General features: G+C 34.6%; 1 protein-coding gene across 4 annotated transcripts; it reads right to left on the bottom strand.

Annotated features, from left to right (window-relative positions):
• Positions 1 to 165: 165 nt before the first annotated feature.
• Positions 166 to 21,231, bottom strand: LOC106875785 (iron-sulfur cluster assembly factor IBA57, mitochondrial). 4 transcript variants are annotated; one of them, XM_089343649.1, is made up of 8 exons: positions 20,568 to 20,966; positions 18,045 to 18,603; positions 15,690 to 16,199; positions 14,596 to 14,724; positions 12,524 to 12,695; positions 6,854 to 6,979; positions 3,975 to 4,074; positions 166 to 467 (listed from the first exon to the last, which is right to left on the bottom strand). In XM_089343649.1, exons 2-8 carry the CDS (start codon positions 18,195 to 18,197, stop codon positions 263 to 265), a joined length of 1,395 nt encoding a protein of 464 aa, XP_089199775.1. In that variant the 5' UTR covers positions 18,198 to 18,603; positions 20,568 to 20,966; the 3' UTR covers positions 166 to 262. The 4 variants fall into 4 exon arrangements, with proteins under 4 accessions (XP_089199775.1, XP_014779538.1, XP_014779539.1 ...); XM_014924052.3 differs by having other exon boundaries at positions 18,281 to 18,603; positions 20,568 to 20,706; XM_014924053.3 differs by lacking the exon at positions 18,045 to 18,603 and having other exon boundaries at positions 20,568 to 21,231.
• Positions 21,232 to 24,798: the final 3,567 nt, after the last annotated feature.

The following is a 24,798-nucleotide window of genomic DNA, read 5'->3' as shown; positions in this document are numbered from 1 at the left end:
GAATATTTTTTATCTTAATAAATCTTAATTAACAAACTTTCTTTATAAAAACTTTTTGGATTGTTCATAAAATCAGGATATCTAAAAAATGTGTTTCAGCATGTCTTTTATAAAATTATATGATATGGAAAAAGAAAAAATCTTTAAAAAAAAGCAAGAAACATCTTTAGATATTCAAACATATTTTTAATAAATTATTATTATTTCTGATGGTTAGATACATCTAGGTTTAGTAAGATATTTAATTAGCTTCTTCAAACTGCTAAATATTCAGATTTGGCCACCAAGCAGGTATTTTAGGTTTCACTTTGTGATTGTCCAAATCAAAATATCCATCTTGAATCTGTAGAGCAGGTTTCAATTGCAATAAAGCTAAGCCATGTTTTCCAATATTACCTCGAAATTTGCCAATATTTTTCCCTGTAGAATCAACAATTGGCTTGTCTTTCATAATCTCTCCGGGCTCACTAAAATACAAAACAAAAACTATGAACAATAGAATTAACAGCCAAATGTTATTGACATAGAATCTGCCAAAATCTAGTAACTTACATTACAAGACAACAGAATGAACTCAATACAAAATAAGCAATATCTTTTCAATTTTGAGTAAATACAGGGAGCCCCAGAATGAACAGTGAAATCGGGCAATTTTTTAAAAAACTCACTTTATTTAAGTTTATTGTGTTTAATGTATGTTAAAAGTGTATAAATTTTAAATTTTGCTTATAATTTTATAATTTTTATAAATTCTTTTATAATTTTAGTTTCATTCTTGTGGGATCCCACTTATCTGCTCATGACAACTTCTTTTCAATTTGGCTGCAATCATTTTTTTCTACCACTATCCCCAGGATAGAGCAATAGTTTAGCTGAACTTAAAGAATGCATTCAGTTAGCAGTGCAGGAGATAACTCCTGAAATGCTTCAAAATGTGTTTTGCAATGTTAAGAATAGATTTGAAATTTGCAGGGATACAGATACAATACATGTTGAAAATTTTCAATAAAGTTTTGATGTAAGATTTATAAATCTATTTGTCTTTGTATAATAATTAACTAATAAACATAAAATTCTGAGCTTTTTAAAAATTTGCTTGATTTTATTGAAATAGATAGTTAAATCTGGGATACCCTGTACAGCATGTACGAAGCCTTAACCATGTGATGTCTAACAATAATTGTGCAAAATAAGCTTTATGGTTTAAAGATTTATAATGCATCTTATTCTTTAAACATTAGCTGGAATGAAATAAACATTGGAGATTCTTTGCCCCATGCAAAAACTGCAAGCGTAATTCAGAGATTTTACAAGCTCTCTTTCTAAATTCATTGCAATGTTGGAACCTTTCTGTGTCATTAACAGGTTTCTTGGGGTCACAAACACTTTCCCTCTTTAGCTTTTACACTTTGAAGTAGCAAGGGCTTTGAAGTAGCAAGGGCTGAACTAGTCCTCACCAATGGAAGGGTTCCACTTTTGGTTTCTTATCAACTATGGCCACCTTGAGCTGATTTCAGCAGCTGTGGTTATATCTTTGATGGCTTTCTTCAGTTGTTTGGCAATTATATATGTTAAAAAGGTAAAGACTCACTTAGGTCATGAATGATGCATGGGATTGCATCTGGAAAGTTCTTCTCTGAGGCACAAGTCCAGGCAAGGTTGTTTATGGAAGACCAGCAGTCACCCATGCATATCAACCTCCCCTCTCTATGCCACTGATGTTATCTAAGGGAAAGGCAAAGGTCGACACAGCTTGGCACCAGAGATGTTGCAACTCATTTCTACAGCTGAGTGAACTGAAGCAACATGAATTAAAGTGTCTGGCTGAAGAACACAAAACACAGCCTGTTCCATGAATCAAACTCACTTCATCATGATTGTGAGCCCAATGCTCTAACCACTGAGCCATGCCCGCTATATGTAAAAATGAAATTTTAAAAATGAAACAATCATTATCTGCTGAAGAAATTTTATTCTTCCTTAAGTTTTTCTACCAGTATACATTTTTTTCAAGAGAAATATCAACATTTGACTTTCATACATAAGTCAAAAATAAATAAACAATTCCAAACATAAAATATAAACTTTATTAAATCAGAACTGCTTCACTTTTTACTATGACCTCCTCCAAAAATGTATTTGCTGAGTTCCTTGTCTGTGGAAAAGCAAATGGAGATTCTTGTTACTTTACAATCTTACATGGTGCATAACTTGCAAGTTCTGTCCTGCATTAAACAGAGGGAAATGAGTTGCTGTTTGGGAGACAGGTTCTGTGAGAATTTGATTCACACTTTACTACCACTCCATCATTCACCTTGGGCAATATTCACATTACCCTCTCACTGTTTTTTTCCACTCTTTTACTTTTACCATTTTTTATTTTCAATTTTGTAACCAAGGCAACAACACTTTTAAATGTACTCTCTCTCTCTCTTGCTCTCTGAGAGATTTCAGACAGGACAAGTACCCAAAATAGTAGAATTCACCACCCTAACAGCAAATGAACTTGCTGAACTCTCCTATTTCCATTTATGAAGAATATCATACGAAATTTTATTTACTTCAAAACATTTTCTAGAACACACTCTTTTTTTTTTTTAACACTAATAATATGAAAACCACTTCTAAGCCATAAAGAAAGCAACTAGAGAAACTGTGGCGATATCAACCTGTTTGCACATGAGTAAACATGTGAAAGCACGCTATTCAACTTTATGAAGTTATAACAATGTCCAGCACGTTATGCCTTTTATGCATGATTTCTATCACAGGTAGGTGATTCACAATCTGTGCTGAAAGATCCTGCTCAAATATTCTAGTTCAATCCTACCCAAGACTCACTCTTAAACTGGCAATATTCCATATAGTCTGCACATTAACTTTCAAGGATCACATCACAAGAAATGAATGAATAAACTTGTAATTTTATGTCACTATTGATTATTCAACCACTCACATCATCATCATGATATAACATCCATTTTCCATGCTGGCATGGGTTGGACAGTTTTGACCAGAGCTGGTAAAGCCAGGGAGCCACACCAGGTTCCACTATCTGTTCTGGCATGGTTTCTATAGTTGGATGCCCTTCCTAATGCCAACCACTCCACAAGGTGTACTGGGTGCTTTTTATGTGACACCAGTATAGTGCTTTTTTAAGTGACACCAGCCCCAGTATCAATTCTATTGTGGCAGACGAGTCTTCTTGAGTACAGCAGTGTGCCAGATATCTTATTCCTTAGTCATCTCCTTCATAAGGCTCAGATTGGCCTTCAGTGCTTTATCTCCTATCTTCCTCACTATAATTACATGTTAATTCTCTCATTTGCTGCCATCATATGTATGGAAGTAGGCATGGCTACCAGGCTATGTAGATTACAAACATATGATTCTGGGTTTGGCCTCACTGCATAGCATTTAGTTAAAGTAAATAAAACTATAAATAATAAGCCTGTGAAGCCTTCAACTTTTACTATTCAAAGGATTTTTAACTCAGTATTTACTCACTATTTATAGCTTTATGTTCTTTGAGTTCCATACCTTAGGGCTGACCAATGCCAATGTAGGCAAAATTTGGCATGTTATGTGCCTTTACACTCATGTTCATTTTTATGAGTCAATAACAACCAGACAGGGCACCAGTAGCAGTGCTCCAGTTCAATGAGTAGAACAATTAAAGAATTTAATGAGCTGTACTAAAATATAAGCACTTGAAATAAAGCTATGAATAATGGTGAATAAATACTGGGTTAAAAACTCTTTGGATAGTAAAAGTTGAAGGTTTCACATGCTATTATTTATAGTTTTATCTGCTTTCACTTTCACTATTCAAAAACTGAATTATTTCACGTTCTCTCAAAGCTTCTAAAGGTCTTATGATGTAAAAAGTAAACAATTTCTTTTTAAGCAATTTTATATAGATAAAAAAAAAGAGAAATATTTTTTTTTTTTAAATTGTATAAATCAGTTCTTACCTTTGGAAGAAAATAGGCATGAGACGTTTGCGAATAACTCCTCTATGATGAGTCCGAGCAGTAAGTTCTTGCCCAATGTAACAACCTTTCTGGAAACTCACTAAAAAATAAAAATAATAATAATAATTTTGGTACAAGGCTAACAAGTTCGGGGGAGGGGGTAAGTTGATTACATCAACCCTAGTGTTCAACTGGTACTTATCTACCCCGAAGGATGAAAGGCAAAAATAATAATAATGACAAGGGTTTCAAATTTTGGCACAAGGCTAACAACATTGGGAGGGGGTAAGTTGATTACATAAAGCCCAATGCTCAATTTGTACTTATTTTATCAATACCAAAAGGATGAAAGGCAAAGTCGACCTCGGTGAACTCAGAATGAGAAACCACTAAGCATTTTGCTTAGCATGCAAACATCTGGAAGAAATGATGATGAGATGATGATGGTGGTGGTGGTGGTGGTGGTAATGATGATGATGAGTAGGCGGAGAATTACATTGGCCAAAACAACTGATGATCTGAGGAGAAAGATGTAACTGGCTAAACTTATCCAACGAAAATCAGTACAAATGTATTCTATTAACAGTAAAAGAAATAAGTACTAAAAAAATATTGCTTTTGTATACAGCTTCTATTGTCCTCGAGCAATGGGAAGGGGCATAATTATGTATACCTATTATTTCTTCCACTCCACTCCACTACTCGTAAAAAATTTAAGGAGAAAAAGGAAAATGACAGTAATGACAATAATTTCTGGATCAGGTGCAAAAATCCCTGACAAACAGAGCTAATGTCTTTCTGAAGGTTCAGATATGGTTTCTGCAGTAAGGTGTAAACTCAAAACCTTAACGTCTAGAAATACATTATATAATCCACTCAGTGATAGCAATTTTCAGTAATAATCATAATAATTCTTCTACTATAGACACAAGGCCTGAAATTTTGCAAGAGGGGGCTAGTTACATTGACCCCAGTGTTCAACTGGTACTTATTTTATTGACCCTCAAAAAGATGAAAGGCAAAGTTGATTTGGTGGAATTTGAACTCAGAATGTAAAACCAGAAGAAATATCTCTAAGCATTTTGTCCATCATTCTGCCAGCTCATCACCTTAATAATATTCATAATCTTTTCTACTAGAGGTACAGGGCCTGAAATTTTTGGTGGGAAGGAGCAAGCTGATTATATCAACCCTGGTACTTGATTGGCAGTTATTTCATTAACCCCAAAAGGATGAAAGGCAGAATTTGAACTCAGAATGTAAAGACAGACAAAATGCCACAAAGCATTTTGTCAGGCATGCTAATATTTGTTAGCTCACTGCCTTCTTAATAATGAACAGATTGATTTCTTTGATTTGCCACAAGCATAAAGAGATATAGGGACATTACAAAGCCAAATTATAAATGATTATATATATATATATGGTCTGATCAATAAGTATCCGGACTGTTGCTTTAGTAATGAAGCTAAAGCACGGGATGTGAAGCTGCTTGGCACAGATTGACCTTGAACACTACTGTGAATGCACACAAAGTTTTAACGTTCTAGCTCACTTCTGCTTTTCACAGCAGTGCTTGGAAGGAAGGTGTGTAGCATGTGATCATCACATTGACAATGACAGAGAAAGTTGAGTAGAGAATCTGCATCAAATTTTGCCTAACGTTTGGCGATACCTGCTCAGAGGCCTAGGCAAAGTTTTCAAAAAGTTTTCATCGTTCTTGACGCAATCAAGGAGATCTTGTGCAACTGAAACTCGAGAGTCTTTTTCGTCATCTGAAAGCAGTTTTGGCACAAACTTGGCAGACACATTCTCATACCCAAATCTTCAGTGATAATGGACTGAACTGAACTGTAACTAATCTGCACATCCTCTGATAACTCACAGATGGTGATTCGATGATTTCCCCTCGCAACTGCAATGTTTTTCTCAGTTCTGCTGGTTGCAGATCTCTCAAAATATTCGTCACTATCGACACTTTTTCGGACATCTTGGAAATGTCTGAACCACTCGTACACTTGCGTGCAGTTCATACATTCCTCTCTGTACACTTTCTGCAACTTTGCTTAGGCCTCTGAGTAGATACTGCCATGACAACTTTCTCTGTCATGGTCAATGCGATCATTACACACTACAAATCTTCCTTCCAAGCACTGCTGTAAACAGCATAAGTGAGCTAGAATGTTAAAACTTAGTGTGCATGCACAGCAGAGTTCAAGGTTAATCTTTGCTAAGTGGCTTCACTCTGCATGCTTTAGCTTCATTACTATGATAAAAGTCCAGATACTTATTGATCAGACCTCGTATATACACCCAGAATCACACTAATAGCTCAGGAGTGAAATTTAGGATTTCTCAGTTTTCTGTGAATCGATTTTGATAACAATTTTCCCAGATGGTTTGTACACTATGGCAACACCATTGTTATGTTTCCATTATGCTGTGTAACGTTGTTTCTTTTTTATTTCAGATTCTTCAGTTTTTGGGTGAACCACGATAATAGTTTTTGAATGAAAATAGCCCATCTAGACATTGTTTTTCAGAAAATGAAGAGTAATGATTCATATTAAGCATACATTGAGTATATATTTAACAGAAAACCATAATAATATTATAACATTTATTGACATAATGAATTATTTAACCACATGAGTGCCATTTCAACAGATAACTTCAAAAACCCTATTAGTCCTGGAATCTGTCAATTTCTTAATAGCAGCAGGTTGGATTGCTTCTGCTGCAGCTTTTATGGTCACCCATAAAACATCTTTCAATGTAAATTGGTGTCTATTGGCACAAACATTTTGTTTAATGATGGACCAAAGATTTTTGATATGGTTGAGATCCAGAAATGATACAACTGAAATGATACAACTTACCACCATTTAAAAATACCAGATTATTTTCTAAAGGAAAGCAGCTGCCTGGAGGGAGATCAGATGTTCCTTCAGCAATACCCATTTCATATCGTCTCATGTGATATTCCTCTTCTGGATTTGATACACCTATATGGAAATATATGAAGTGACTATAATTATAATAATTTCAAGTGACATCATGAATATTATGAAAAGTTTACTTACTTTTGCCTCCATTACTGGCACATACAAATTTCATTATAACTACCACAATTATTGTTATATTTGGAGATGGTCATCATTTGCTAATTAAACATACACACTATTTATTTGATCTTCGCATTAGTTTTATTACTACAAGAGAGCAAAATGGAAAAGGCAGGGCAAGAGGAGACACATGGAGCATAGTGTCACTGAAGAGGTCACAAAATGTGTGATGGAAGAACTTTGACAGACAAATAAACTAAACAAAAAATAATACTAATATAACTAAAGTGAAGATCAAATAAATAGTGTGTGTATGTGTTTACCTGGCAAAACATAACCATCCCCAAGTATAACAATATTTGTTTCAACAGACATTTTCACATCAAGAATCTTGCAAAACAATACATAAACATACCACAATTAACATTATCATTATTATGTAACAAAGCATTTTGAAATCCACATTTCAGTTTATACATGTATGCTAGTAGTTTTATACTTGTTTCTTTTAGATTGCCAAATTAAAGATGAGGGAAAATAAAATTCAGGTAATTTTACTGTATAAGTTGAAAATGGAACCAAAAGCAGCAGAAACTGTAACATCAATCATGTATTTGGCTGGAGAACTGTCAATGAATGCACAGATCTACATTGGTTCCAAACATTTCATAGTAGAAGCAAGATTCTTGAAGCTGAAGAGAATCACTGGTGACCATCTGTGATTGACAACAACCAACTATAGAAGCATCATCACCATCATTTTAATGTCCATATTTCATTGCTTGCATGGGTCAGATGGAATTTACTGAGGCAGATGCTTTACAGTCAGATACCCTTCCTGTTGCCAGTCATTACCTGTTTCCAAGCAAGGTAATATTTCCCATCACCTGACATGTTTTTCCACAAAAAATTGGAAATGAACAACATCATGATTGTGATGCATATTAACAACTGTCACATAATATCAGAATAAGGGTACACACATATGCACAGATACATGTATGTGTGTGTGTGTGTGCAAGTGTGCATGCATGTGTGTGTGTGCATGTCTGTGAATGTGTGTGTATGCAGGTATGTGTGTGTGTATGTGTGTGTGTGTATGTATGTATACGTGTATGTACAGAATGCTTCAAATTTTTTTTCAGAACGCCTCTTTGAAGAGTTCTAACTTTCTTCTAACATATTTTTTAAAACTTACTTTACAGATAAATAATCTCAGATACCAGGCTGGCTCAGTAAATGAAAAGATGCGCTGCAATCATTGCCATAAAAGCACAGGCTTAGTGATACAGAAACTGCTCACTTCCTAAAAGTTGCCCATTGTCAAAGTTCAAAAGAAGCTGAACTCAAACAGCTGCTAAATGCAAAATGTATGCACAGGGTCCTAATACCATCAGAACACATAACTTTGTCTCCAAAGTTCAAGAAATAATCGATAAAAATCCTGGAAATCAATCAGAACCATTGCAAAGGACCTCAAGGTTTCAAAATGCATCATCATAAGAGCTGGTACAAGTCATATGTGATGACAAATTGGTTTATGTTGAGTTTGACAAGAGAGAATCAATCAATCTGTACAAAGCACTTGTTAAACAACTTAAAATATAAAGAGGCTGGAAAGCTTTAGTTTTTTCTATGATGAAAATAGATTCAATCAGGATCAAAAAATAAAACAAAAGAGTGACAGATGGTTATGCAGATACCTGAATGAGGTTACAACAGTCATGGATACTTAAGCTTCAGCAACTATGGTAGTTCTGGGAGTCGTCAGCAATAAGGGAGATGTCATGCCTTCTCACCTTTTTCCACAGCGCTTAAAAGTCAATGCCACAATCTACACAGAGGCGTTGGAGAAAATTGTGAGGCCCTGGATGGACAGAGTATGCAACAGAAAACGATGTGTTTTCCAACAAAACTCTGCACTATCTCATAAGGCTAGGACAACCCAAGAGTGGGTGCATACTAATCTCCATGATCATGTTCTCCTAGCTCACCAGACCTCAATCCACTGGACTATTATGTATGGGGCATAGTCGAGAGAGAGGTCAGTCAACAACCCCATAACACTATACAATCTCTCAAATCTGCTATGTCTAAAAGTGATAGAGATCATCTGATTCAGGCATGTCAATGCTTCTGCATATTGAAGCAGCCATTGATGCAAATGGCAGATTCATTAAATAAGCTTGATAAAATGATTCCCAAGATTATTTGTACAGATTTGTTTTCAAATACAGCTTTTCTTTGATGAGCTATGCATCTTTCTCTAAATTCATACAAATGACCTCAAAAAAACTGATGCCCCATGCATGTATGTATGTATGTATGTATGTATGTATGTATGCATGCATGCATGCATGCATGTATGTATGTATGTATGTATGTATACATGCATGTATGTATGTTCATATGTATTTATGCATGGACACATATGTATGTCTGAACAAATACCCACACACACACACATGACAGGCTTCTTTTAGTTTATGTCTGCCAAACCCACACGCAAGGCCTTGATTGGCTTGAAGCAGTAGAAGACACTAGCCCAAGTTACTACACTGATATATGCAAGACAACTGAGAACTAAATTTCCACCATCCCACAGTTGTTTGAAATTTTCACAACATGAAAGTTCAGAAAAACTCAATAAATGGGTATCGCAGGAGGTGGAGGTAACAAAATAAAAAAAGAAAATTGATTTCACATTTGTTCATGACATATATATTTATGTATCAGAGATGACATTCAATATACAACAGAAATAAAGCATTCATATAAGAAACAATTCTTTAAACAACTCTGCTTTGTTGTGGCTTCAGTGTCATTGCACCAACTAGGATTGCTATTTTCCATTGTGTAACTAAAGTAATTGTAAACTTGTTGCTATGACTACCATTATCAGTTGACAGTTAAACAATAAAGGCTTTTATTTAGGAAAGTAGTAGTAAAACCAAGAATTAGATAATACCATAATTACCTCCAACAACAAAGGACCCAGATGTAGCAAACACCTTTTGAAAACATTAGACGTTAAATGATAACAATCTAAATTCAGATACATTATTAGGACTGATATGAAGGTACCGCATCAGGTTGAAAATTGTAATATCCATTATTGTATATCTATTTTTCTGTGGTGGCTGCTCAGGAGCAAATGTTTTGGCAGAGTAGAAGTACTGATGGTGTGCGTTAAAATAAAGGTACTATGTTCAATCTTATTTCAAAGATATACTTTAAAAAAAAAAAATTTTTTTATTGCTGTTAGTCAAGAGGGAAGGCAGTGCTTATGACCCTTTACAGAGCCTTGGAAACTGGAGGGAAGGAGGAAGGTATTTTCAAATCAAATGCCTACATCAGAGTGGACTCTATTAAAGGGTCCCCAAGGCACCAAGTGGTGGTGTTAGACAGTGACAGAAAAGGTCTGTCACTCATATAAGCCAGGGTGGAATTTGAATGCAAAACACAATGAGGAAGGAGGGCAAATAGACACAAAACATCCAGTGCAACGTTACTTATAATTCTGATAATTGGCTGACTTAGATTGGTACTTTTGTGATCAACTCAAAAAAGAAAAAAAAAAGAGAAGCAAGGTTGACCTTGGCAGGATTTGACCTTAAAGCACAGAGGAGCAGAACATATACATAAGACATTCTGTCCGATTACTCTAACAACTGTGCCAATTCACCTACTACCACTTCACTGTCAATATGCCAGCTTGCCACCTATTACCAACTCACTAACTGTTTCTAGCTCACTGACTATTGCCAACTCAGTACTTATTGCCAACCCACCACCTATTGCCAATTTACCGTTTCATCATCATTATCATTATCATCATCATCATTTAACAACCATTTTCCATGGTGGCATGGGTTGGACAGTATGACCAGAGCTGGCAAACAGGAGAGCAGTACCAGGTGCTTATCTGATTTGGCTTATTTTTCTATGCCCTTCCTAACATCAGTCACTTTACAGAGTGTGCTGAGTGCCTTTTACATGGCACTGGTACAGGTGCTTTTATGTGGCATTGGCATGGGTAAGGATGCTAACTGGAAATTAAAGCCAAGTCATAGGTTTAAATCTGTATTACAATTGTAGCCAACTTCTAAAGAATAAAAGCGATTAATAAAAAGTTGTTAGTGGAATAGAGAATAAGATATTCTAACGCCAGATTTCTTGGCTGTTCATTTGGTGAATAGAAATAAAATCATAGGCAAGAACAGCAGATTTTATTTAAATATGATAAATAATAGTTAATGTACTTAAACAAAGTGATTCATTAAATGACAATAGATGACTTTTACCCAATGACAACATAATTTATATCACAACATTATACAAATGAGAAAAATAAACCATGCTTTTCAATGTTTTAAGTAAGAAAATTAAATTTAAAACACAACATTAAATGAAATTTATTTCAAGTTTCCCTGTGGTTTTAATTTTTGGATTTTATCACTCAATTAAATCCCATCATCAGTCATTATCAAGTTAACATCCACTATGCTATGCTTGCATTGGTCAGATGGCGTTTATTGAGGCAGATTTTCTTTATGGATGCCCTTACTGTCACCAATTCTTGCCTGTTTTCAAGCAAGGTAATATTTCCCCATGGCCAGACTTGTTCTCACAAAATATTGGAAATGGAAATGAATGATGTTGCTTGTATGACATGAGCACAAGAGGCATGAATAATAAAGGCAGGAGAAACAGAGACATAGGTGATAGACAGATGAATGATAAGAGCAGTAAGGAATAGAGAAGTCATAGAGGATGAATGATGGGTGTAGTATTCAAATGGTTGTGAATTATAACAAATATGAACAATGACAGGAATATCATCATCATCATCATCATTGTTTAACATCCACTTTTCCATGCTTGCATGGGTCGGATAGAACGTTTTGAGGTAGATGCCCTTCCTGTCACCAACCATCATTTGTTTCCAAGTAAGGTAATATTTCCCTATGACCAGACATTTCTTATAAGATTGTAAACTAAGGGCACTTGTGTAACAGCGACAACTATCATACAATGTCAAGGTAAAGAGATAGTAACACACACAAACAAGCACACACATATATTTGTAAATATCATCATCATCATCATCATCATCATTGTTTAATGTCTGTCTTCCATGCTATATATATATATAAAAGCTTCTTTCAGTTTCCGCCTACCAAATCCACAAGCTGGACGTTGGCCTGGAGTGAAGATAAAAGACACTTGCCCAAAGTGCCTTACAGTGGGACTGAACCCAAAATCATGTGGTTGAAGAGCAAACTTCAAACCACACAACCACACCTGCATCTATTATATAGATTATGTATGAACCTAAATATAAATTGTGTGTGAACTGACAGTTTTTCATGGTTTATTCATTGCTGGAAGAAAAATCAGATGTTACCTTACTTTTCTCAAATAGTTATTTATTCCTAAGCTATTTTCAAAATGTATCATAAAATAATTATCAGTTTAACTTACAAGAAGTATCATGAGGTAAAATTAATCTGGAACCAAAGTCTTGAACTCTAGGATCAGGCTCACAAATTTCAACCTTTGAATCCTTTTCAGATGACAAGAAGTTTGAAAGTGCTAAAGGAGGACTAAATGAAGCCCATACTTGAAACTTATCTTCAGTATTTTCAACAGAAACCTTTTAAAAATAGAAACATATAAATGTAAATATCATATACTTCTTCATTAACTTAGATGTCATAATATTTCAGTTGACTTTTATAAAAAGTGATCACAGTGTGGAAGACATATTAGCCATTCAGAAACATTCAAAGTCTATTAACTGCACTTAAAAATTTATTGCTTGTAATATGATGTCAAAATTTTCATCACTCAAAACTGCGGTTTGATCAATGATAACATTACACTGCATCTAAACTGTAAGCTTAAAGAGTGATATATAAATATAGTTTGTAAGGCTCTAGAGTTGGACAATGTCCAATGCAGGCCAGCAAGGAAAGCAGATGTTAAATAATGATAATGATGATAATGATGAATGTAATTATAAAAAGTTACAATGCAGCAATAGAAGCAAGTTCATAAATAGCATTACTATAAAAACTTTATTCTATAAACAAGTTTTAAAGTTTTATCTTATGTTCATGCAGATGTTTTGTTATTAAACAAAATGAAATCCGAATGTAGAAAGAAAATCCTTTTCAAGGATTATAATATTTATATGTATTGACTTACAAAATACTAGCAAATGGTATTTGTTCAGGCAGATTTTCTATGGCCAGATGGCCTTGCTGTCACCTGTTTCCAAAAAAGGTAATATTTCCCCATAGGTAGATAGGTTTTTGATGGAAGAGTAGAAACAAACAACATTGCTTGTGTGATGATCATGCTCATTTACAACAGTTACGTGATGTCTAGACAAGGTTCACACAAACACACATACACATATATATCATCATCATATATATATACATATATATATATATATATATATATATATATATATATAGACAGAGAGAGAGAGAGAGAGGATTAACTTTTTTCAATTTACATCAACCAAATCCACTCACAAGGTTTTGGTTGGCCCAGGGCTATATTAGAAGACACTTACTTACCCAAGGTACCTCATAATAGGATTGAACCAAAACCACAACACCCACTTTGATTATAAATAAGTGGAATTCATGTTTGTGTTTCTTCTGCTATAATGAACTCTATTCTTCAAAGTCTGTTTGCTACACCTTCCTCTTACTCCCACCCCCGTTGCATCAATCTTCTTATTTAGAGCCATTCACACAATGTTGCTTGCCTTAAAGTCATCATGCAATACTTTTTTCTGCGCAGTATAACTTTGTAGAAATATTTTCTCTTCTATAAAAGCTCACAACTCACTAGCTTACTATTTTTCAAACTCCATGTTAACATATCATGTTAATACTCCCCTACATACATTTTATCAAAATACTTCAAAATAATTATATCTTGCATCTTTACACACACACACACTTACACAAATGCATGCACACACATACACACAAAGAAGCACCATATTTAAAAGAGGATATAGAACTAGTTTTAATTGCATGCGAGCCTGCAGATTTCACTAATCAAGCAATAATGAAAATTTCTAAGTATGAAGGGGTGCTGAAAAGTTCCTGGCTTTAAGGGTGTTGTGAAAGGCCTGGTTGGAGGCCCAGCCTTCCAAGTTCTTGTACAGAACTTTAAAAACACAAAGGACTGCTGGAATAAGTGTGTGAATCTGAGAGGTAAACATGATGGATAAAATCATAATTAACTGATCTTTCTGTATTTTTTTTACCTAAAGCCAGGAACTTTTCAGCACCTCCTAGTAGCTGTGGATGATGATGATGATGATCATATTTAACATTTGCTTTCTATGCTAGCATGGGTTGGACATTTTGATAGCAGTTGGTGAACCAGAAGATGGTGTCAAGCTTTACTGTCTGTTTTGGCATGGTTTCTATGGCTGGATGCTCTTCTTAATGTCATCACTAGAAAATAATTTTACAAGTGTTGTTTGATGGTAATTTTTAAAAATTAGACATATACAAAGCACATACCTTTTTCCTAATTTTGTATCTCTTTAGGAGTTTTATTAAATCATTAATAATGCTGGTATCACATTCCAGGAAGAAATCTGAAGATTGGTTAGGAAGAGCATAGATAAAAATGTCATAGAGAATGCGGCCCTGAAAATATTGAGTAAAATATCATTCATCAGGAATAACCCAATGTCATCTTCTGCAGTTTCTATAATATAACATATAATTAAGTTATTTTTGTCATAGTTTAACTCTTCAGCATTTAAACTGTCTGTATCTAGCCCAAATATTTTATCGGTTTGATGCTCAAACTGGCCAGATAAAGCTTCTCACACCTACCCTGCAATGTCATTCTAAAAATAAACAATCACATCATTGAAATCTCAAAATTATGAGATAATGCACAATTAATTAAAAACAATGTGAATAAATAAGCATTACATTTGACAAAGTAATCTGAATGGTAAAGGGTTAACACATCATTTTGATAAGTTTGTTGTTGTTTTTTAATAAATTATCTACTTTCTATTTGCTTTATTTTCTTTTTTGACAATAAATATTGCCAAAAGATATATTTCTTGTGAAATAGGCACAGGCATGGTTGTGCGGTTCAAAAAGTTCACTTGCTAGCCACATGGTTTCAGGTTCAATCCCACTGCATGGCACTTTGAGCAAGTGTCTTTTATTATGACCTTATGGCCTTTTACTAAGTGTCTTTAGCAAAGCCTTGTGAGTAGATTTGATAGATGGAAATCATATTGTTATATATGTGTGTGTATGTATAAACACATACATACACACATACAATGGGCTTCTTTTACTTTCGATTTCCCAAGTCCACTTACAAGGCTTTTGGCTGGCCATGGATTAAATATAACAGGGCATAAGAGGTATCAGATGCAGCATGCAAGAGAGAAGACTACATTGGTTTGGACATGTGATGCGTATGAATGAAGACAGCTGCATAAAGAAGTGTCGGCCACTTGCCTAAGATGCCATGCAAAAGGACTGAACTCAAGACTACATGGTTGGGAACCAAACTTCTTAACAACACGGCAATACTTGTGCCTATCATAAACGCAGACAAAATTACATTTGAAATAAAGTCTTACCTGAACATTCAAAATCATGGCATACATTGTTCTTTTATTGTCATTCTGAAACTGCTGCATATCATTTGTAATAAGGCCTTGTAAAAAACTAGAAGTATCTGTGCCAACAAGGTGAATTAAGCTCCGAGATTTCAGATGAAACAGTTTAACATTATCCAGCTTTTTAACTGAAGAATTCACTACATCTGAGGTAAATGGATGTGATTTTATTCTATGATCAATCTTACACCTATTAACTATTTGATTACAAAATAAACGAGATGCCCTGAAACCACTGGAGCTTTTTGGAAAGCATCTTCTAAAGAAAGCATTTGAATAACTTAAGAAATATTCTTCAGATAAATATGACAAATGCCTCGAATGAAAATTAGCTAAATTTGTTTCTAAAAGCTTTCTGGGGGTTATTTGTAAAGATTTAAATACTGAATATGAACAACAATTAATAGCTGAAGATATGGGAACTTTTTTCAAAAATGGTTTCATAGACAGTGAGGTGAATTTCTGAAGCATCTAGAAAGAAAAATGAAAAAAGACAAAATATGAAACGTATCAATAAAAAATAAAACATAAAAGAAATAATACAAATATATGATATAACAATATTTTACAGGAAACATCACTTGAACTACTAATATTTCACAGAAAACAGCATTTCTTAAACCTTTTTATTCATTTGACCATATCTTTTTTCTCTTTATTCTTAGCAAAGAAAATTAATATGCACCTAAAAAGGATGTTTTTGCTTAGCTCCAGTACCTTGGGCAACTGTCTTCTACTATAGCTTCAGGAAAACCAAAGTCTTGTGAGTGGATTTAGTAGATAGAAATTGCAAGAAGTCCATCATATGTGTGTGTGTGTCTGTCTTTATCACCCACCACCAATTGACAACTAGTGTTGTTGTGTTTATGCCCTTGTAACTTAGCAGTTTGGCAAAAGACACCAATAGAGTAAGTACCAGGCTTAAAAAGAGAAAGAAGTTGATTAGTTCAACTAAAATTCCTCAGCAAAAGAGATCAGTAGAATAAGTACCAGGCTTAAAAAAACAAATACTGGAGTTGATTTATTTGACTAAAATTCTTCAAGGGGGTACTCCAGATGGCCGCAGTCTAATGACTGAAACAAGTAAAAGTAAACACATTAAGATGCATTTATTAAAGCAGAATTATCAAACCTTAACCCTTTAGCATTTAAGTTGGCCATATCCAGTCAAAATATTCCATCTGTTTTACGTTCAAACTGAGCAGATCCAGGTTCTCACACCTACCCTACAATGTTATTTTAAAAATAAACAATCACATCATTGAACTCACAAAGATATGAGATAATGCATGCTTAATTCAAAACAATGTGAATAGATAAGCATTACATTTGATAGAATATTCTGAATGCTAAAGGGTTAAACACTCAAAACAGATATAGGTGGATTTTTTCTTTATCTGTTTATTGCTGTTCACCTTAATCTTGAGTGTTATCACAGTTATATGAATTCTCAAGCATATTTTCCCCTATACAAATCTACCATCAATTGATGCTGCTTGACTCATTAGAAACAGTAACTCTGTTTCATTTAAATAGTATTGTAGTAACTTACATAAAGGATGCATTATATAAACTTATAGATCTTATACTTCTATTTTTTCCTGTTTTAGTCGATAGACTGTGGCCATGCTGGGGTACCACTTTGAAGAATTTTAGTCGAATGAATCGACCCCAGTACCGTTTTTTTAAGCCTGGTACTTATTCTGTAGATTTCTTTAGCCAAACCGCTAAGTTACGGGGACATAAACACACCAACACCAGTTGTCAAATGGTGGTGGGGGAACAAACACAGATATAAAGACACTCACAGATATATACATACAACAGGCTCCTTTTAGTTTCTGTCTACCAAATCCACTCACAAAGTTTTGGCCAAGCAGTAGGCCAAAACCAGATACATGTGGTTGGAAAGCAAGCTTCTTACCACACAGACATAGCCTGTGCCTATATGCAGCCATGCATGCACCTATATATATATGCTATGCACACACACATATTTGTTTTACATTCATTTTTCCATTTTGTGCTTTGCTGTCAATAAATGCTATAAGGCCCAGTACATTCACTGAAAAAGCTTCTAAGCTTTTTTAGTGTCTAAATGTACTGCTTGTTGTTCACGATACAACCAGAGCCATCCTAGCAACATTATAAGCCCCTGGGCAGATGAATGCACTGAACCATAAATTGTTTATTTACAGAAAGCAAAGCACAGCATACATACATTAGAACTGAGTCCCTAGATGCCTTAGGACAGCACTATGAACAACGATGTTACAGAAAATCAGGGAGAATGATGCAAAAAAAAAAAAAAGTCACCATAATTTTTTGTACTGATTGCTGGCTCTTCAACTTCTCAAGCTTTGGAGGAAAGGAGTAACACCATTCCATGAACTGAACCTTTGTTTCTGGATCATAAAGATATCCCCGCATTTCATACTTTGTCATCAGATGGGAACAAAAATTCTTCATTGGCTTCAAACACTTCCAACAAAGCAGAGCAAACTTCCACCCTATTCTTCTTTAAATAGAGTGTCAGCTACTGTGATACTCACTTTGCACACACACTTTTCAATACCCAAAGTCTTCCACCATTTACTGTAATGCATTGCGATCACAGATCAGTTTTGCAGGGAAACTCACTATGAGTCCTCTGTCTGTGCGAATCTATTCATTCACTGGTAATTTGTTTTAGTGATACCAGTTGCTGGTCCTCCACTGCATGGTTTGTCTTCAATTATAGTTCACTCATCTGTGCACATTGTTATTGTCAGTGGTATCATTTCCATAAACAACCTGTAGATGTTGGACAGCCAGCACACCTCCTTCATCAAGAACTTGATAACAGTACATTTCTTATGTTGGATCTATTATCTGCCTGCAATGAAGAAGACTTATTCTAACAATATGTGCAATTTGAACAACTTATGCTAGTTAATATAGTTACACTCACTTTTACATTAACTTTTGACACAATCCATGTACAAACACTAAGAAACAGTCCATAAAGAATTCAGAGTATGAAAGAATATTTCTGTAAAATTTTAAATGCTCTGACTTGGATTTTTAAAGCATGAAAACAACACACATTTATATACTTATGTTTATGGTCATCATTTAGACTGAAAACCTGAGAAAGTGGGCGAAAAAAATATAATGCTAAAACTTTTCACCTGTTCTGTTTACTCTTTAGATATGGATATGGTCAGGCATGTGAGATTTTAAATACTTCTTGGAAGAGTTTTTGTATACTAATAACGTGGATAGTCTAAGTTGGTTGACGTTTTTCACTTCACTATATTACATATATGGGCTTTCCTTGAGTTTCTGTTTTTTGTCAGTCAGTAGCCAGTATGATTGCAGTTGAGGTTGTGAGTGTGATATTTTAGTTTACATTGAAAATGTGTTGTTGAGTTTTTCTTTTGGATTTTTCTTTTGGATTTTTAAAATATTTTGGCTTTCAAAACAATAACAACAACAATAATACATAAAGGAACAATCATCATCATCATCATCGTTTAACGTCCGCTTTCCATGCTAGCATGGGTTGGACGATTTGACTGAGGACTGGTGAAACCGGATGGCAACACCAGCCAACAATCTGATTTGGCAGAGTTTCTACAGCTGGATGCCCTTCCTAACGCCAACCACTCAGAGAGTAGTTAATTTTACAAGCCCCAATCCAATCACTTTTCTCAGAGAATTCTCACTGAATCATTAAATATTGAAGTAAATAGAGTTTTGAAGTTAAGTCAGCTTCACAATTGAGCAATAAATTTTAACTGCACGAGTAAGTGGACAAACAAAAGAAAGTGGCATTCAACATATTTGGTAGGGGTCACAATAACAATTAACGGTGGAATTCTGTTTTAAGCACCCCATATAACTCCTCATAACTTTATTAGTTTGGGGAATTTTCAGAATTTATTTTCGAATTTGCGTTCTACACTCAGGAATTCATACGATATGAAAACAAAACATTTTTTAAAAAATATACCAGTTAAAAAAAATTTGGTAAATTTTCAGATTAACACCCGCACGATTTTCACTAGGGTGTTAGAGTTAGGGTTTTAGGGTCAGGGTTAGGGTTAGGGTTTAGGGTCAGGGTTACGGTTAGGGTGTTAGGGTTAGGGAATTTTAGGGAATTCTGTCCCTAACCCTAACCGTAACCCTAAATTTCAATTTTTCTATGTCCTTAAAATCCAAATTTAAAATACGGACAGTCCGAAATTTTAGTTTGGACCATTAAATGTGTTTATTTGGGAGAAAAATAATAGAAAACATCAATACATGTCAGCGACAAAGAAACGAAAGGTAGGTGGTCGTGAGATATGCTAGAAATAACAAACAAATAGCACTTAAATCACACGCCTAAAAATTATTTTGTTTTGTTTTTGCATAGTTGTAAGAATTCCCGTGAGTAGGAAACAAATTCACAAAACTTTTATAAAAATTCCAAAATATAAAAAAAACTATGAGGAGTTATACAGGGTGCTTAAACCAGGGTTCCGCCGAAACCGGTTTTCATATGTCGCTATGTCCTTCAGAACACCATGTATCTGACCATCTTATATATTCACTCACCTTAAAACAGTTTTAAGCGTCAATAACAAGATGTAAAGATCAACTCTCACGAAAATTGATACAGCTTATTATCTCGAATGAACCGATAAAATAACTACCATTAAAAGACCGTGTCAGGTTTAATTAACCATTACAACTTTAATCCTTACAAAGTGGAACTTGAGACAGACCCTAAAACTTCCTCATATAAAATAGTTAATATTATTTCAATGCATATCAGTTATTTAAATGAAAGAAAAATTAAAAATGATTTCATACCTTTAAAGACTAATCAGACTAAAGCAAAATGATTTTGACATTATTCACATTGAGATTTAATATTATATAAACAAAGTTACGCGATCAAGAAGTATAAACACGCCAAGAGAATTTCATAAACTAAGGGGAGAGAACTGTGTGGAACCGGTGTCAAGTAATAGTAAGATCTACACACGCAGGTTTTTCGGCCCTTAATTCTTTATACGCTAAGGGGGTCGCATCTAGGTCCCTCTGCTTCCACATTATGTATCGTTGTCTACATTTAAGGTGCTCCGATCCACGATATCTTGGTGTTGTAACCTGTTCATTTGAAGACGTTAGTTGATTTAGGGTAAATTATGCTTTTGAAATTCACTTCTCTTCCTGCTTGACCAGATCCAGTTGGAATTCTTCTTAGCTGTTTCTTCTTCTGGTTCTGTACGTACTTCGATCGAGTCACGTAAATTTTGTGTTTAATAAACACACATAAAATTTTTTCCTCTTTTTTTTTCACTTATTAATATTAAAGAGTGAGAGTATTGCTCTCATGATCGCAAGATCGTGGTTTCGATTCCCTGACTGGATGGTACTTTGTGTTCTCGAGCAAACCACTTCACTTCATGTTGCTCTGCGATCACTAAATCTAACAGTGGTACACCGTACATTTGTACATTCAGTGTCGAATAGAGGAAGGGGAGTGAGTTCGTGTACACACAGGCATTTGATTACTATAAACAAATCATGTGTTGGTTGATCAGCAATAAATTGAGGAATCGTCATTCTCGGAGTCGAGAGACTACCCATGCAGTATAAAAGAATGTAATTCTGATCTCTACAATATTTACCGAGACTCTTTCATTTATTATTATTGTTTAGTCCAATATCAATCGTGATCGAACACTCGATTATCATACTTTTTCCCAAACCAAGTATATCTAGGGCTACATTATCCACCGTATCCTTCCTTTAAGACTATAAGGATGTGCTGTGGATGAGATCTAGCAGTTCAAGCAACCATGTTGTAACCTTTCTATGAAGTTCAGTTATAAGATGCGGTGATATTTTTATTAGTATTATTTTCTGTCAAATATCAATTTCTTACCAAATTAAACAGAAAACTAATATGAAATTTTGATGGAAGGCTTTAAAAGCAAACTTGTTTCATAGAACCAAAGGCAGTTTCGGGTGGTTGATTTCCATATTCTCCTTCAACTCTTTCAAATTATTCCGTAGTTACTACAATATTACCAAAACTTTTTCTGATTTTTCAAATAGTTAATGTTGTTGCAATAAGTTTAATTAAAATAATGTTAGACTCTGGCTTAGCCAAAGAATGGACAGCAGTCATGACTCCCCTTTTTTTAAAGTAAAGTCTCTGATATTGGTGGAAAGGAGTTTCAGAAAAATTGTTTTATGAGTTGTTGCAGTAGAAAGTAGCACAACAATCTATTGAGTTACATTCAAAACAGAAACCAGTCCCAAATGATTGTAACAGAGTTGACTCAACTTGTAACGTAGCAAGGGAAAGGGCGAGGAGGTGGTCCGTCCCAAGTGACGTTTTTATGGGAGCAGCACTTTTGAGACTGCTGTATCAGCCTGTATGGGGACAGAGGCGAAAGCAACAAACTTAAATGTTGCCCTGCACAGCTATATCAGTGAATTCAGTTAAAGGCAGCCACGAGCCAGGTGGTGGTGTTTAACTGGATGATAGATTACGTCTACCATTTGAAAGTAGGTTGAGTCAATTGAACGGGGTTCCACGCTACCTCTGTCAACTTGTGGAGTCATTTTGTGATATCCATTTTAGACTTCCAAGTTTGCGGTGACGGTTTATTTTATTAGTAAATGCTTATATTGCAAGAACAACAGATGGCTCACATTAATCAATATCTTGATCTATCACTTTGGATTTCAATGTTTATGCAATGCTAGAGGTGTTTTGAATTATTGATTTCTCATTTTGTTATTACTAATTTGAGCTTAGGCAATGAGCAAGCTGAATTGTTAGTTTCAGAAAAAAATATGCTTCGCAGTATTTCTCCTGACTCATTACATTCAGAGGTCAAATTCAGTTGAGGTGGACATTTTCCTTTCACCTTTTTGGGGTTAATAAAATAAGTACCAGTTGATGTAATCAACTTTCCCCTTCCCTAAAAATGCTAACTTTGTGCCAAAATTTGAAAGAGTTATTGCTAATTATTTCACTTCTTATTAAATGAATTGCTAAATACTATCATTGTCATCATAACTAGCATCCCTGTTATTTTATGAAAGGCATTCAATGGCAGAATCACTAGACTGTTGAACAAAATACTATGTTGTATTTAGTTGCCACTTCATGTTCTGACATCAAATTCTGCTACAGGTGACTTTTGTCATTCCATCTTCTGAGGTCAATAAAATAAATATCAGTAACATATTGAGATTGATATAATTGGTGGGTCTCTCTCCTCAAATTTCCGGCCTTCACCTTATGTAAGAAATTCTGCTTTGCAATATTTGGTTAAGGTGGCATGCTGGCAGAATCATTAGCACACCAGGTAAAATGCTTTGCAGCATTTCATCAATCCTTACGCTCTGAATTCAAATTCGGCTGCAGTCAACTTCATCCTTTTGGGGTCGATAAAATAAGTACCAGTTGAGCACTGGAGTCCCCTTTCCCTAAACTGCCAAAATCTGAAACCAAAATTTATTTACATCTTTTTACCTTCTGAATTCAAGTTTACTCTTTATCCTTCTGGTATTGATAAAACTATGTAACAATCAAGTCTTGGGGTTGATTGAATCAACTACTTATCTAAAATTTGTAACCATAGGGTACCATACAAAATGTGTTGGGGTATTTATGTTTATCTCCATTCTGAATGCAAATAATGCAGAAATTAACTTCATCCTGTGCTTCTGGCATTGATGGAATACTTACCAGTCATGATGGGATCAACTGAATTGTCCTTGTCTTGTGTCAATCTGAGAAACCTATTATTGTTGAAGGATGGTATATTAGCAGAATTGTTAAAGGGTTTGAAAAAATTCCTTGCAGTATTTGTTCCAGCTCTTTACATTCTGGATCCAAATCCCACCAAAATTCACTTTTTCATCCTTCAGGCGATTGATAAAATAAAATATGGGGTAACAGCACTAAACAGAGACTGAAAAGAGACTAGAAAGCAGATGCTGCAAACTAACACCAGAGACAGGTCCCTCTTAAGATATTCCCATCATTGTTCAATGACTAGTTGTGCTATTTAGTGGTTTGCTGTAAATAAAATATGGGTAACAGCACTAAGCAGTGATATGTATAGACAAACTTGTTACCAGTTCAAATTTGCTTGAGGCATATTTGATTCCATAAGAAAGCCATTCACTGTATTTTTTTGACAGAGAAAATTTCTTGCTGAAGACAAGTAGGTGTAAATACACCAAGTTAGTTCACAATGCTCTCTAACCAGACTGTTGGATGCATACATTTCAGAGTGGTTATCTCCTGCTTTTACACCTATTTGTTTACAGTGAGAAAATTTCTCCATGACAAAATACAGTGAATGGCTTTCTTATAAGTTTGAACAAGCCTCTCAAACATATTTGAACTGGTAACAAGTTTGTATTTATAAAATAAAGTATCAGTCAAGTACAGGGGTCTATTAATTGAATGACCCTTCTTTTCAGATTTCTTGCTAATCTACCATTCTAAGAAATATAAACATCTTTTATATTGGAAGTTTTACTGATAACTTTGAGCCCTTTCAGTCTAACCAGTCCTGTTTACTGACACATATAAGCACACTATAAATGACTGAGAATTAATCAAGGGAGACATTTCTAGGTGATCATTGATGAAAACTTAAGGGTGCCTCAAACACACTGCTATTGTAGTTAAGGAAATAAAGACCATAGCTTATTAATAAAACTGTACAACAAAAATAAACATAGTTTTATGTGTAGATCACGAAAATGGCAACCGTTTATGGTAATTCAGCTTTTTAATATTAGGGTATTTTTACAACTTCAATTTTTTTTTTATTTTTCAGATTTTCAGAGAAAAAAACTATAAACTACTTGCAAATATTTAAATTTTTAATTAGAATAAACATTGTATTAAAATGCCAAGAGGGCAGTGTAGAATCACCCAGACAAATTTTGTTATATCTGTGGTGCTGTAGCATTCCAGAAGAATGCAAGAAACATTGCACCATTGGTAAAAAGACTATTACTTCTATTTTGGAGTCAAGATAAGAAACCAAAATAAAAGTTG

Source organism: Octopus bimaculoides, chromosome 2 (assembly GCF_046866305.1).
Source record: "Octopus bimaculoides isolate indiv1 chromosome 2, ASM4686630v1, whole genome shotgun sequence".
NCBI lineage: Eukaryota > Metazoa > Mollusca > Cephalopoda > Octopoda > Octopodidae > Octopus > Octopus bimaculoides.
Note: the sequence above shows the minus strand (reverse complement) of the source record. Positions and strands in the feature narration are given on the sequence as shown.

Excerpts from the sequence above, each read along its gene's own strand:
- LOC106875785 (XM_089343649.1), bottom strand. The coding sequence starts at position 18,197 with ATGAAGAATTTTTGTTCCCATCTGATGACAAAGTATGAAATGCGGGGA. Across the intron at positions 12,696-14,595 it reads GATACAAAATTAGGAAAAAG|GTTTCTGTTGAAAATACTGA; the intron begins GTATGTGCTTTG and ends TATTTTTAAAAG. Across the intron at positions 4,075-6,853 it reads TCTGGTATTTTTAAATGGTG|TGAGTTTCCAGAAAGGTTGT; the intron begins GTAAGTTGTATC and ends TTTATTTTTTAG.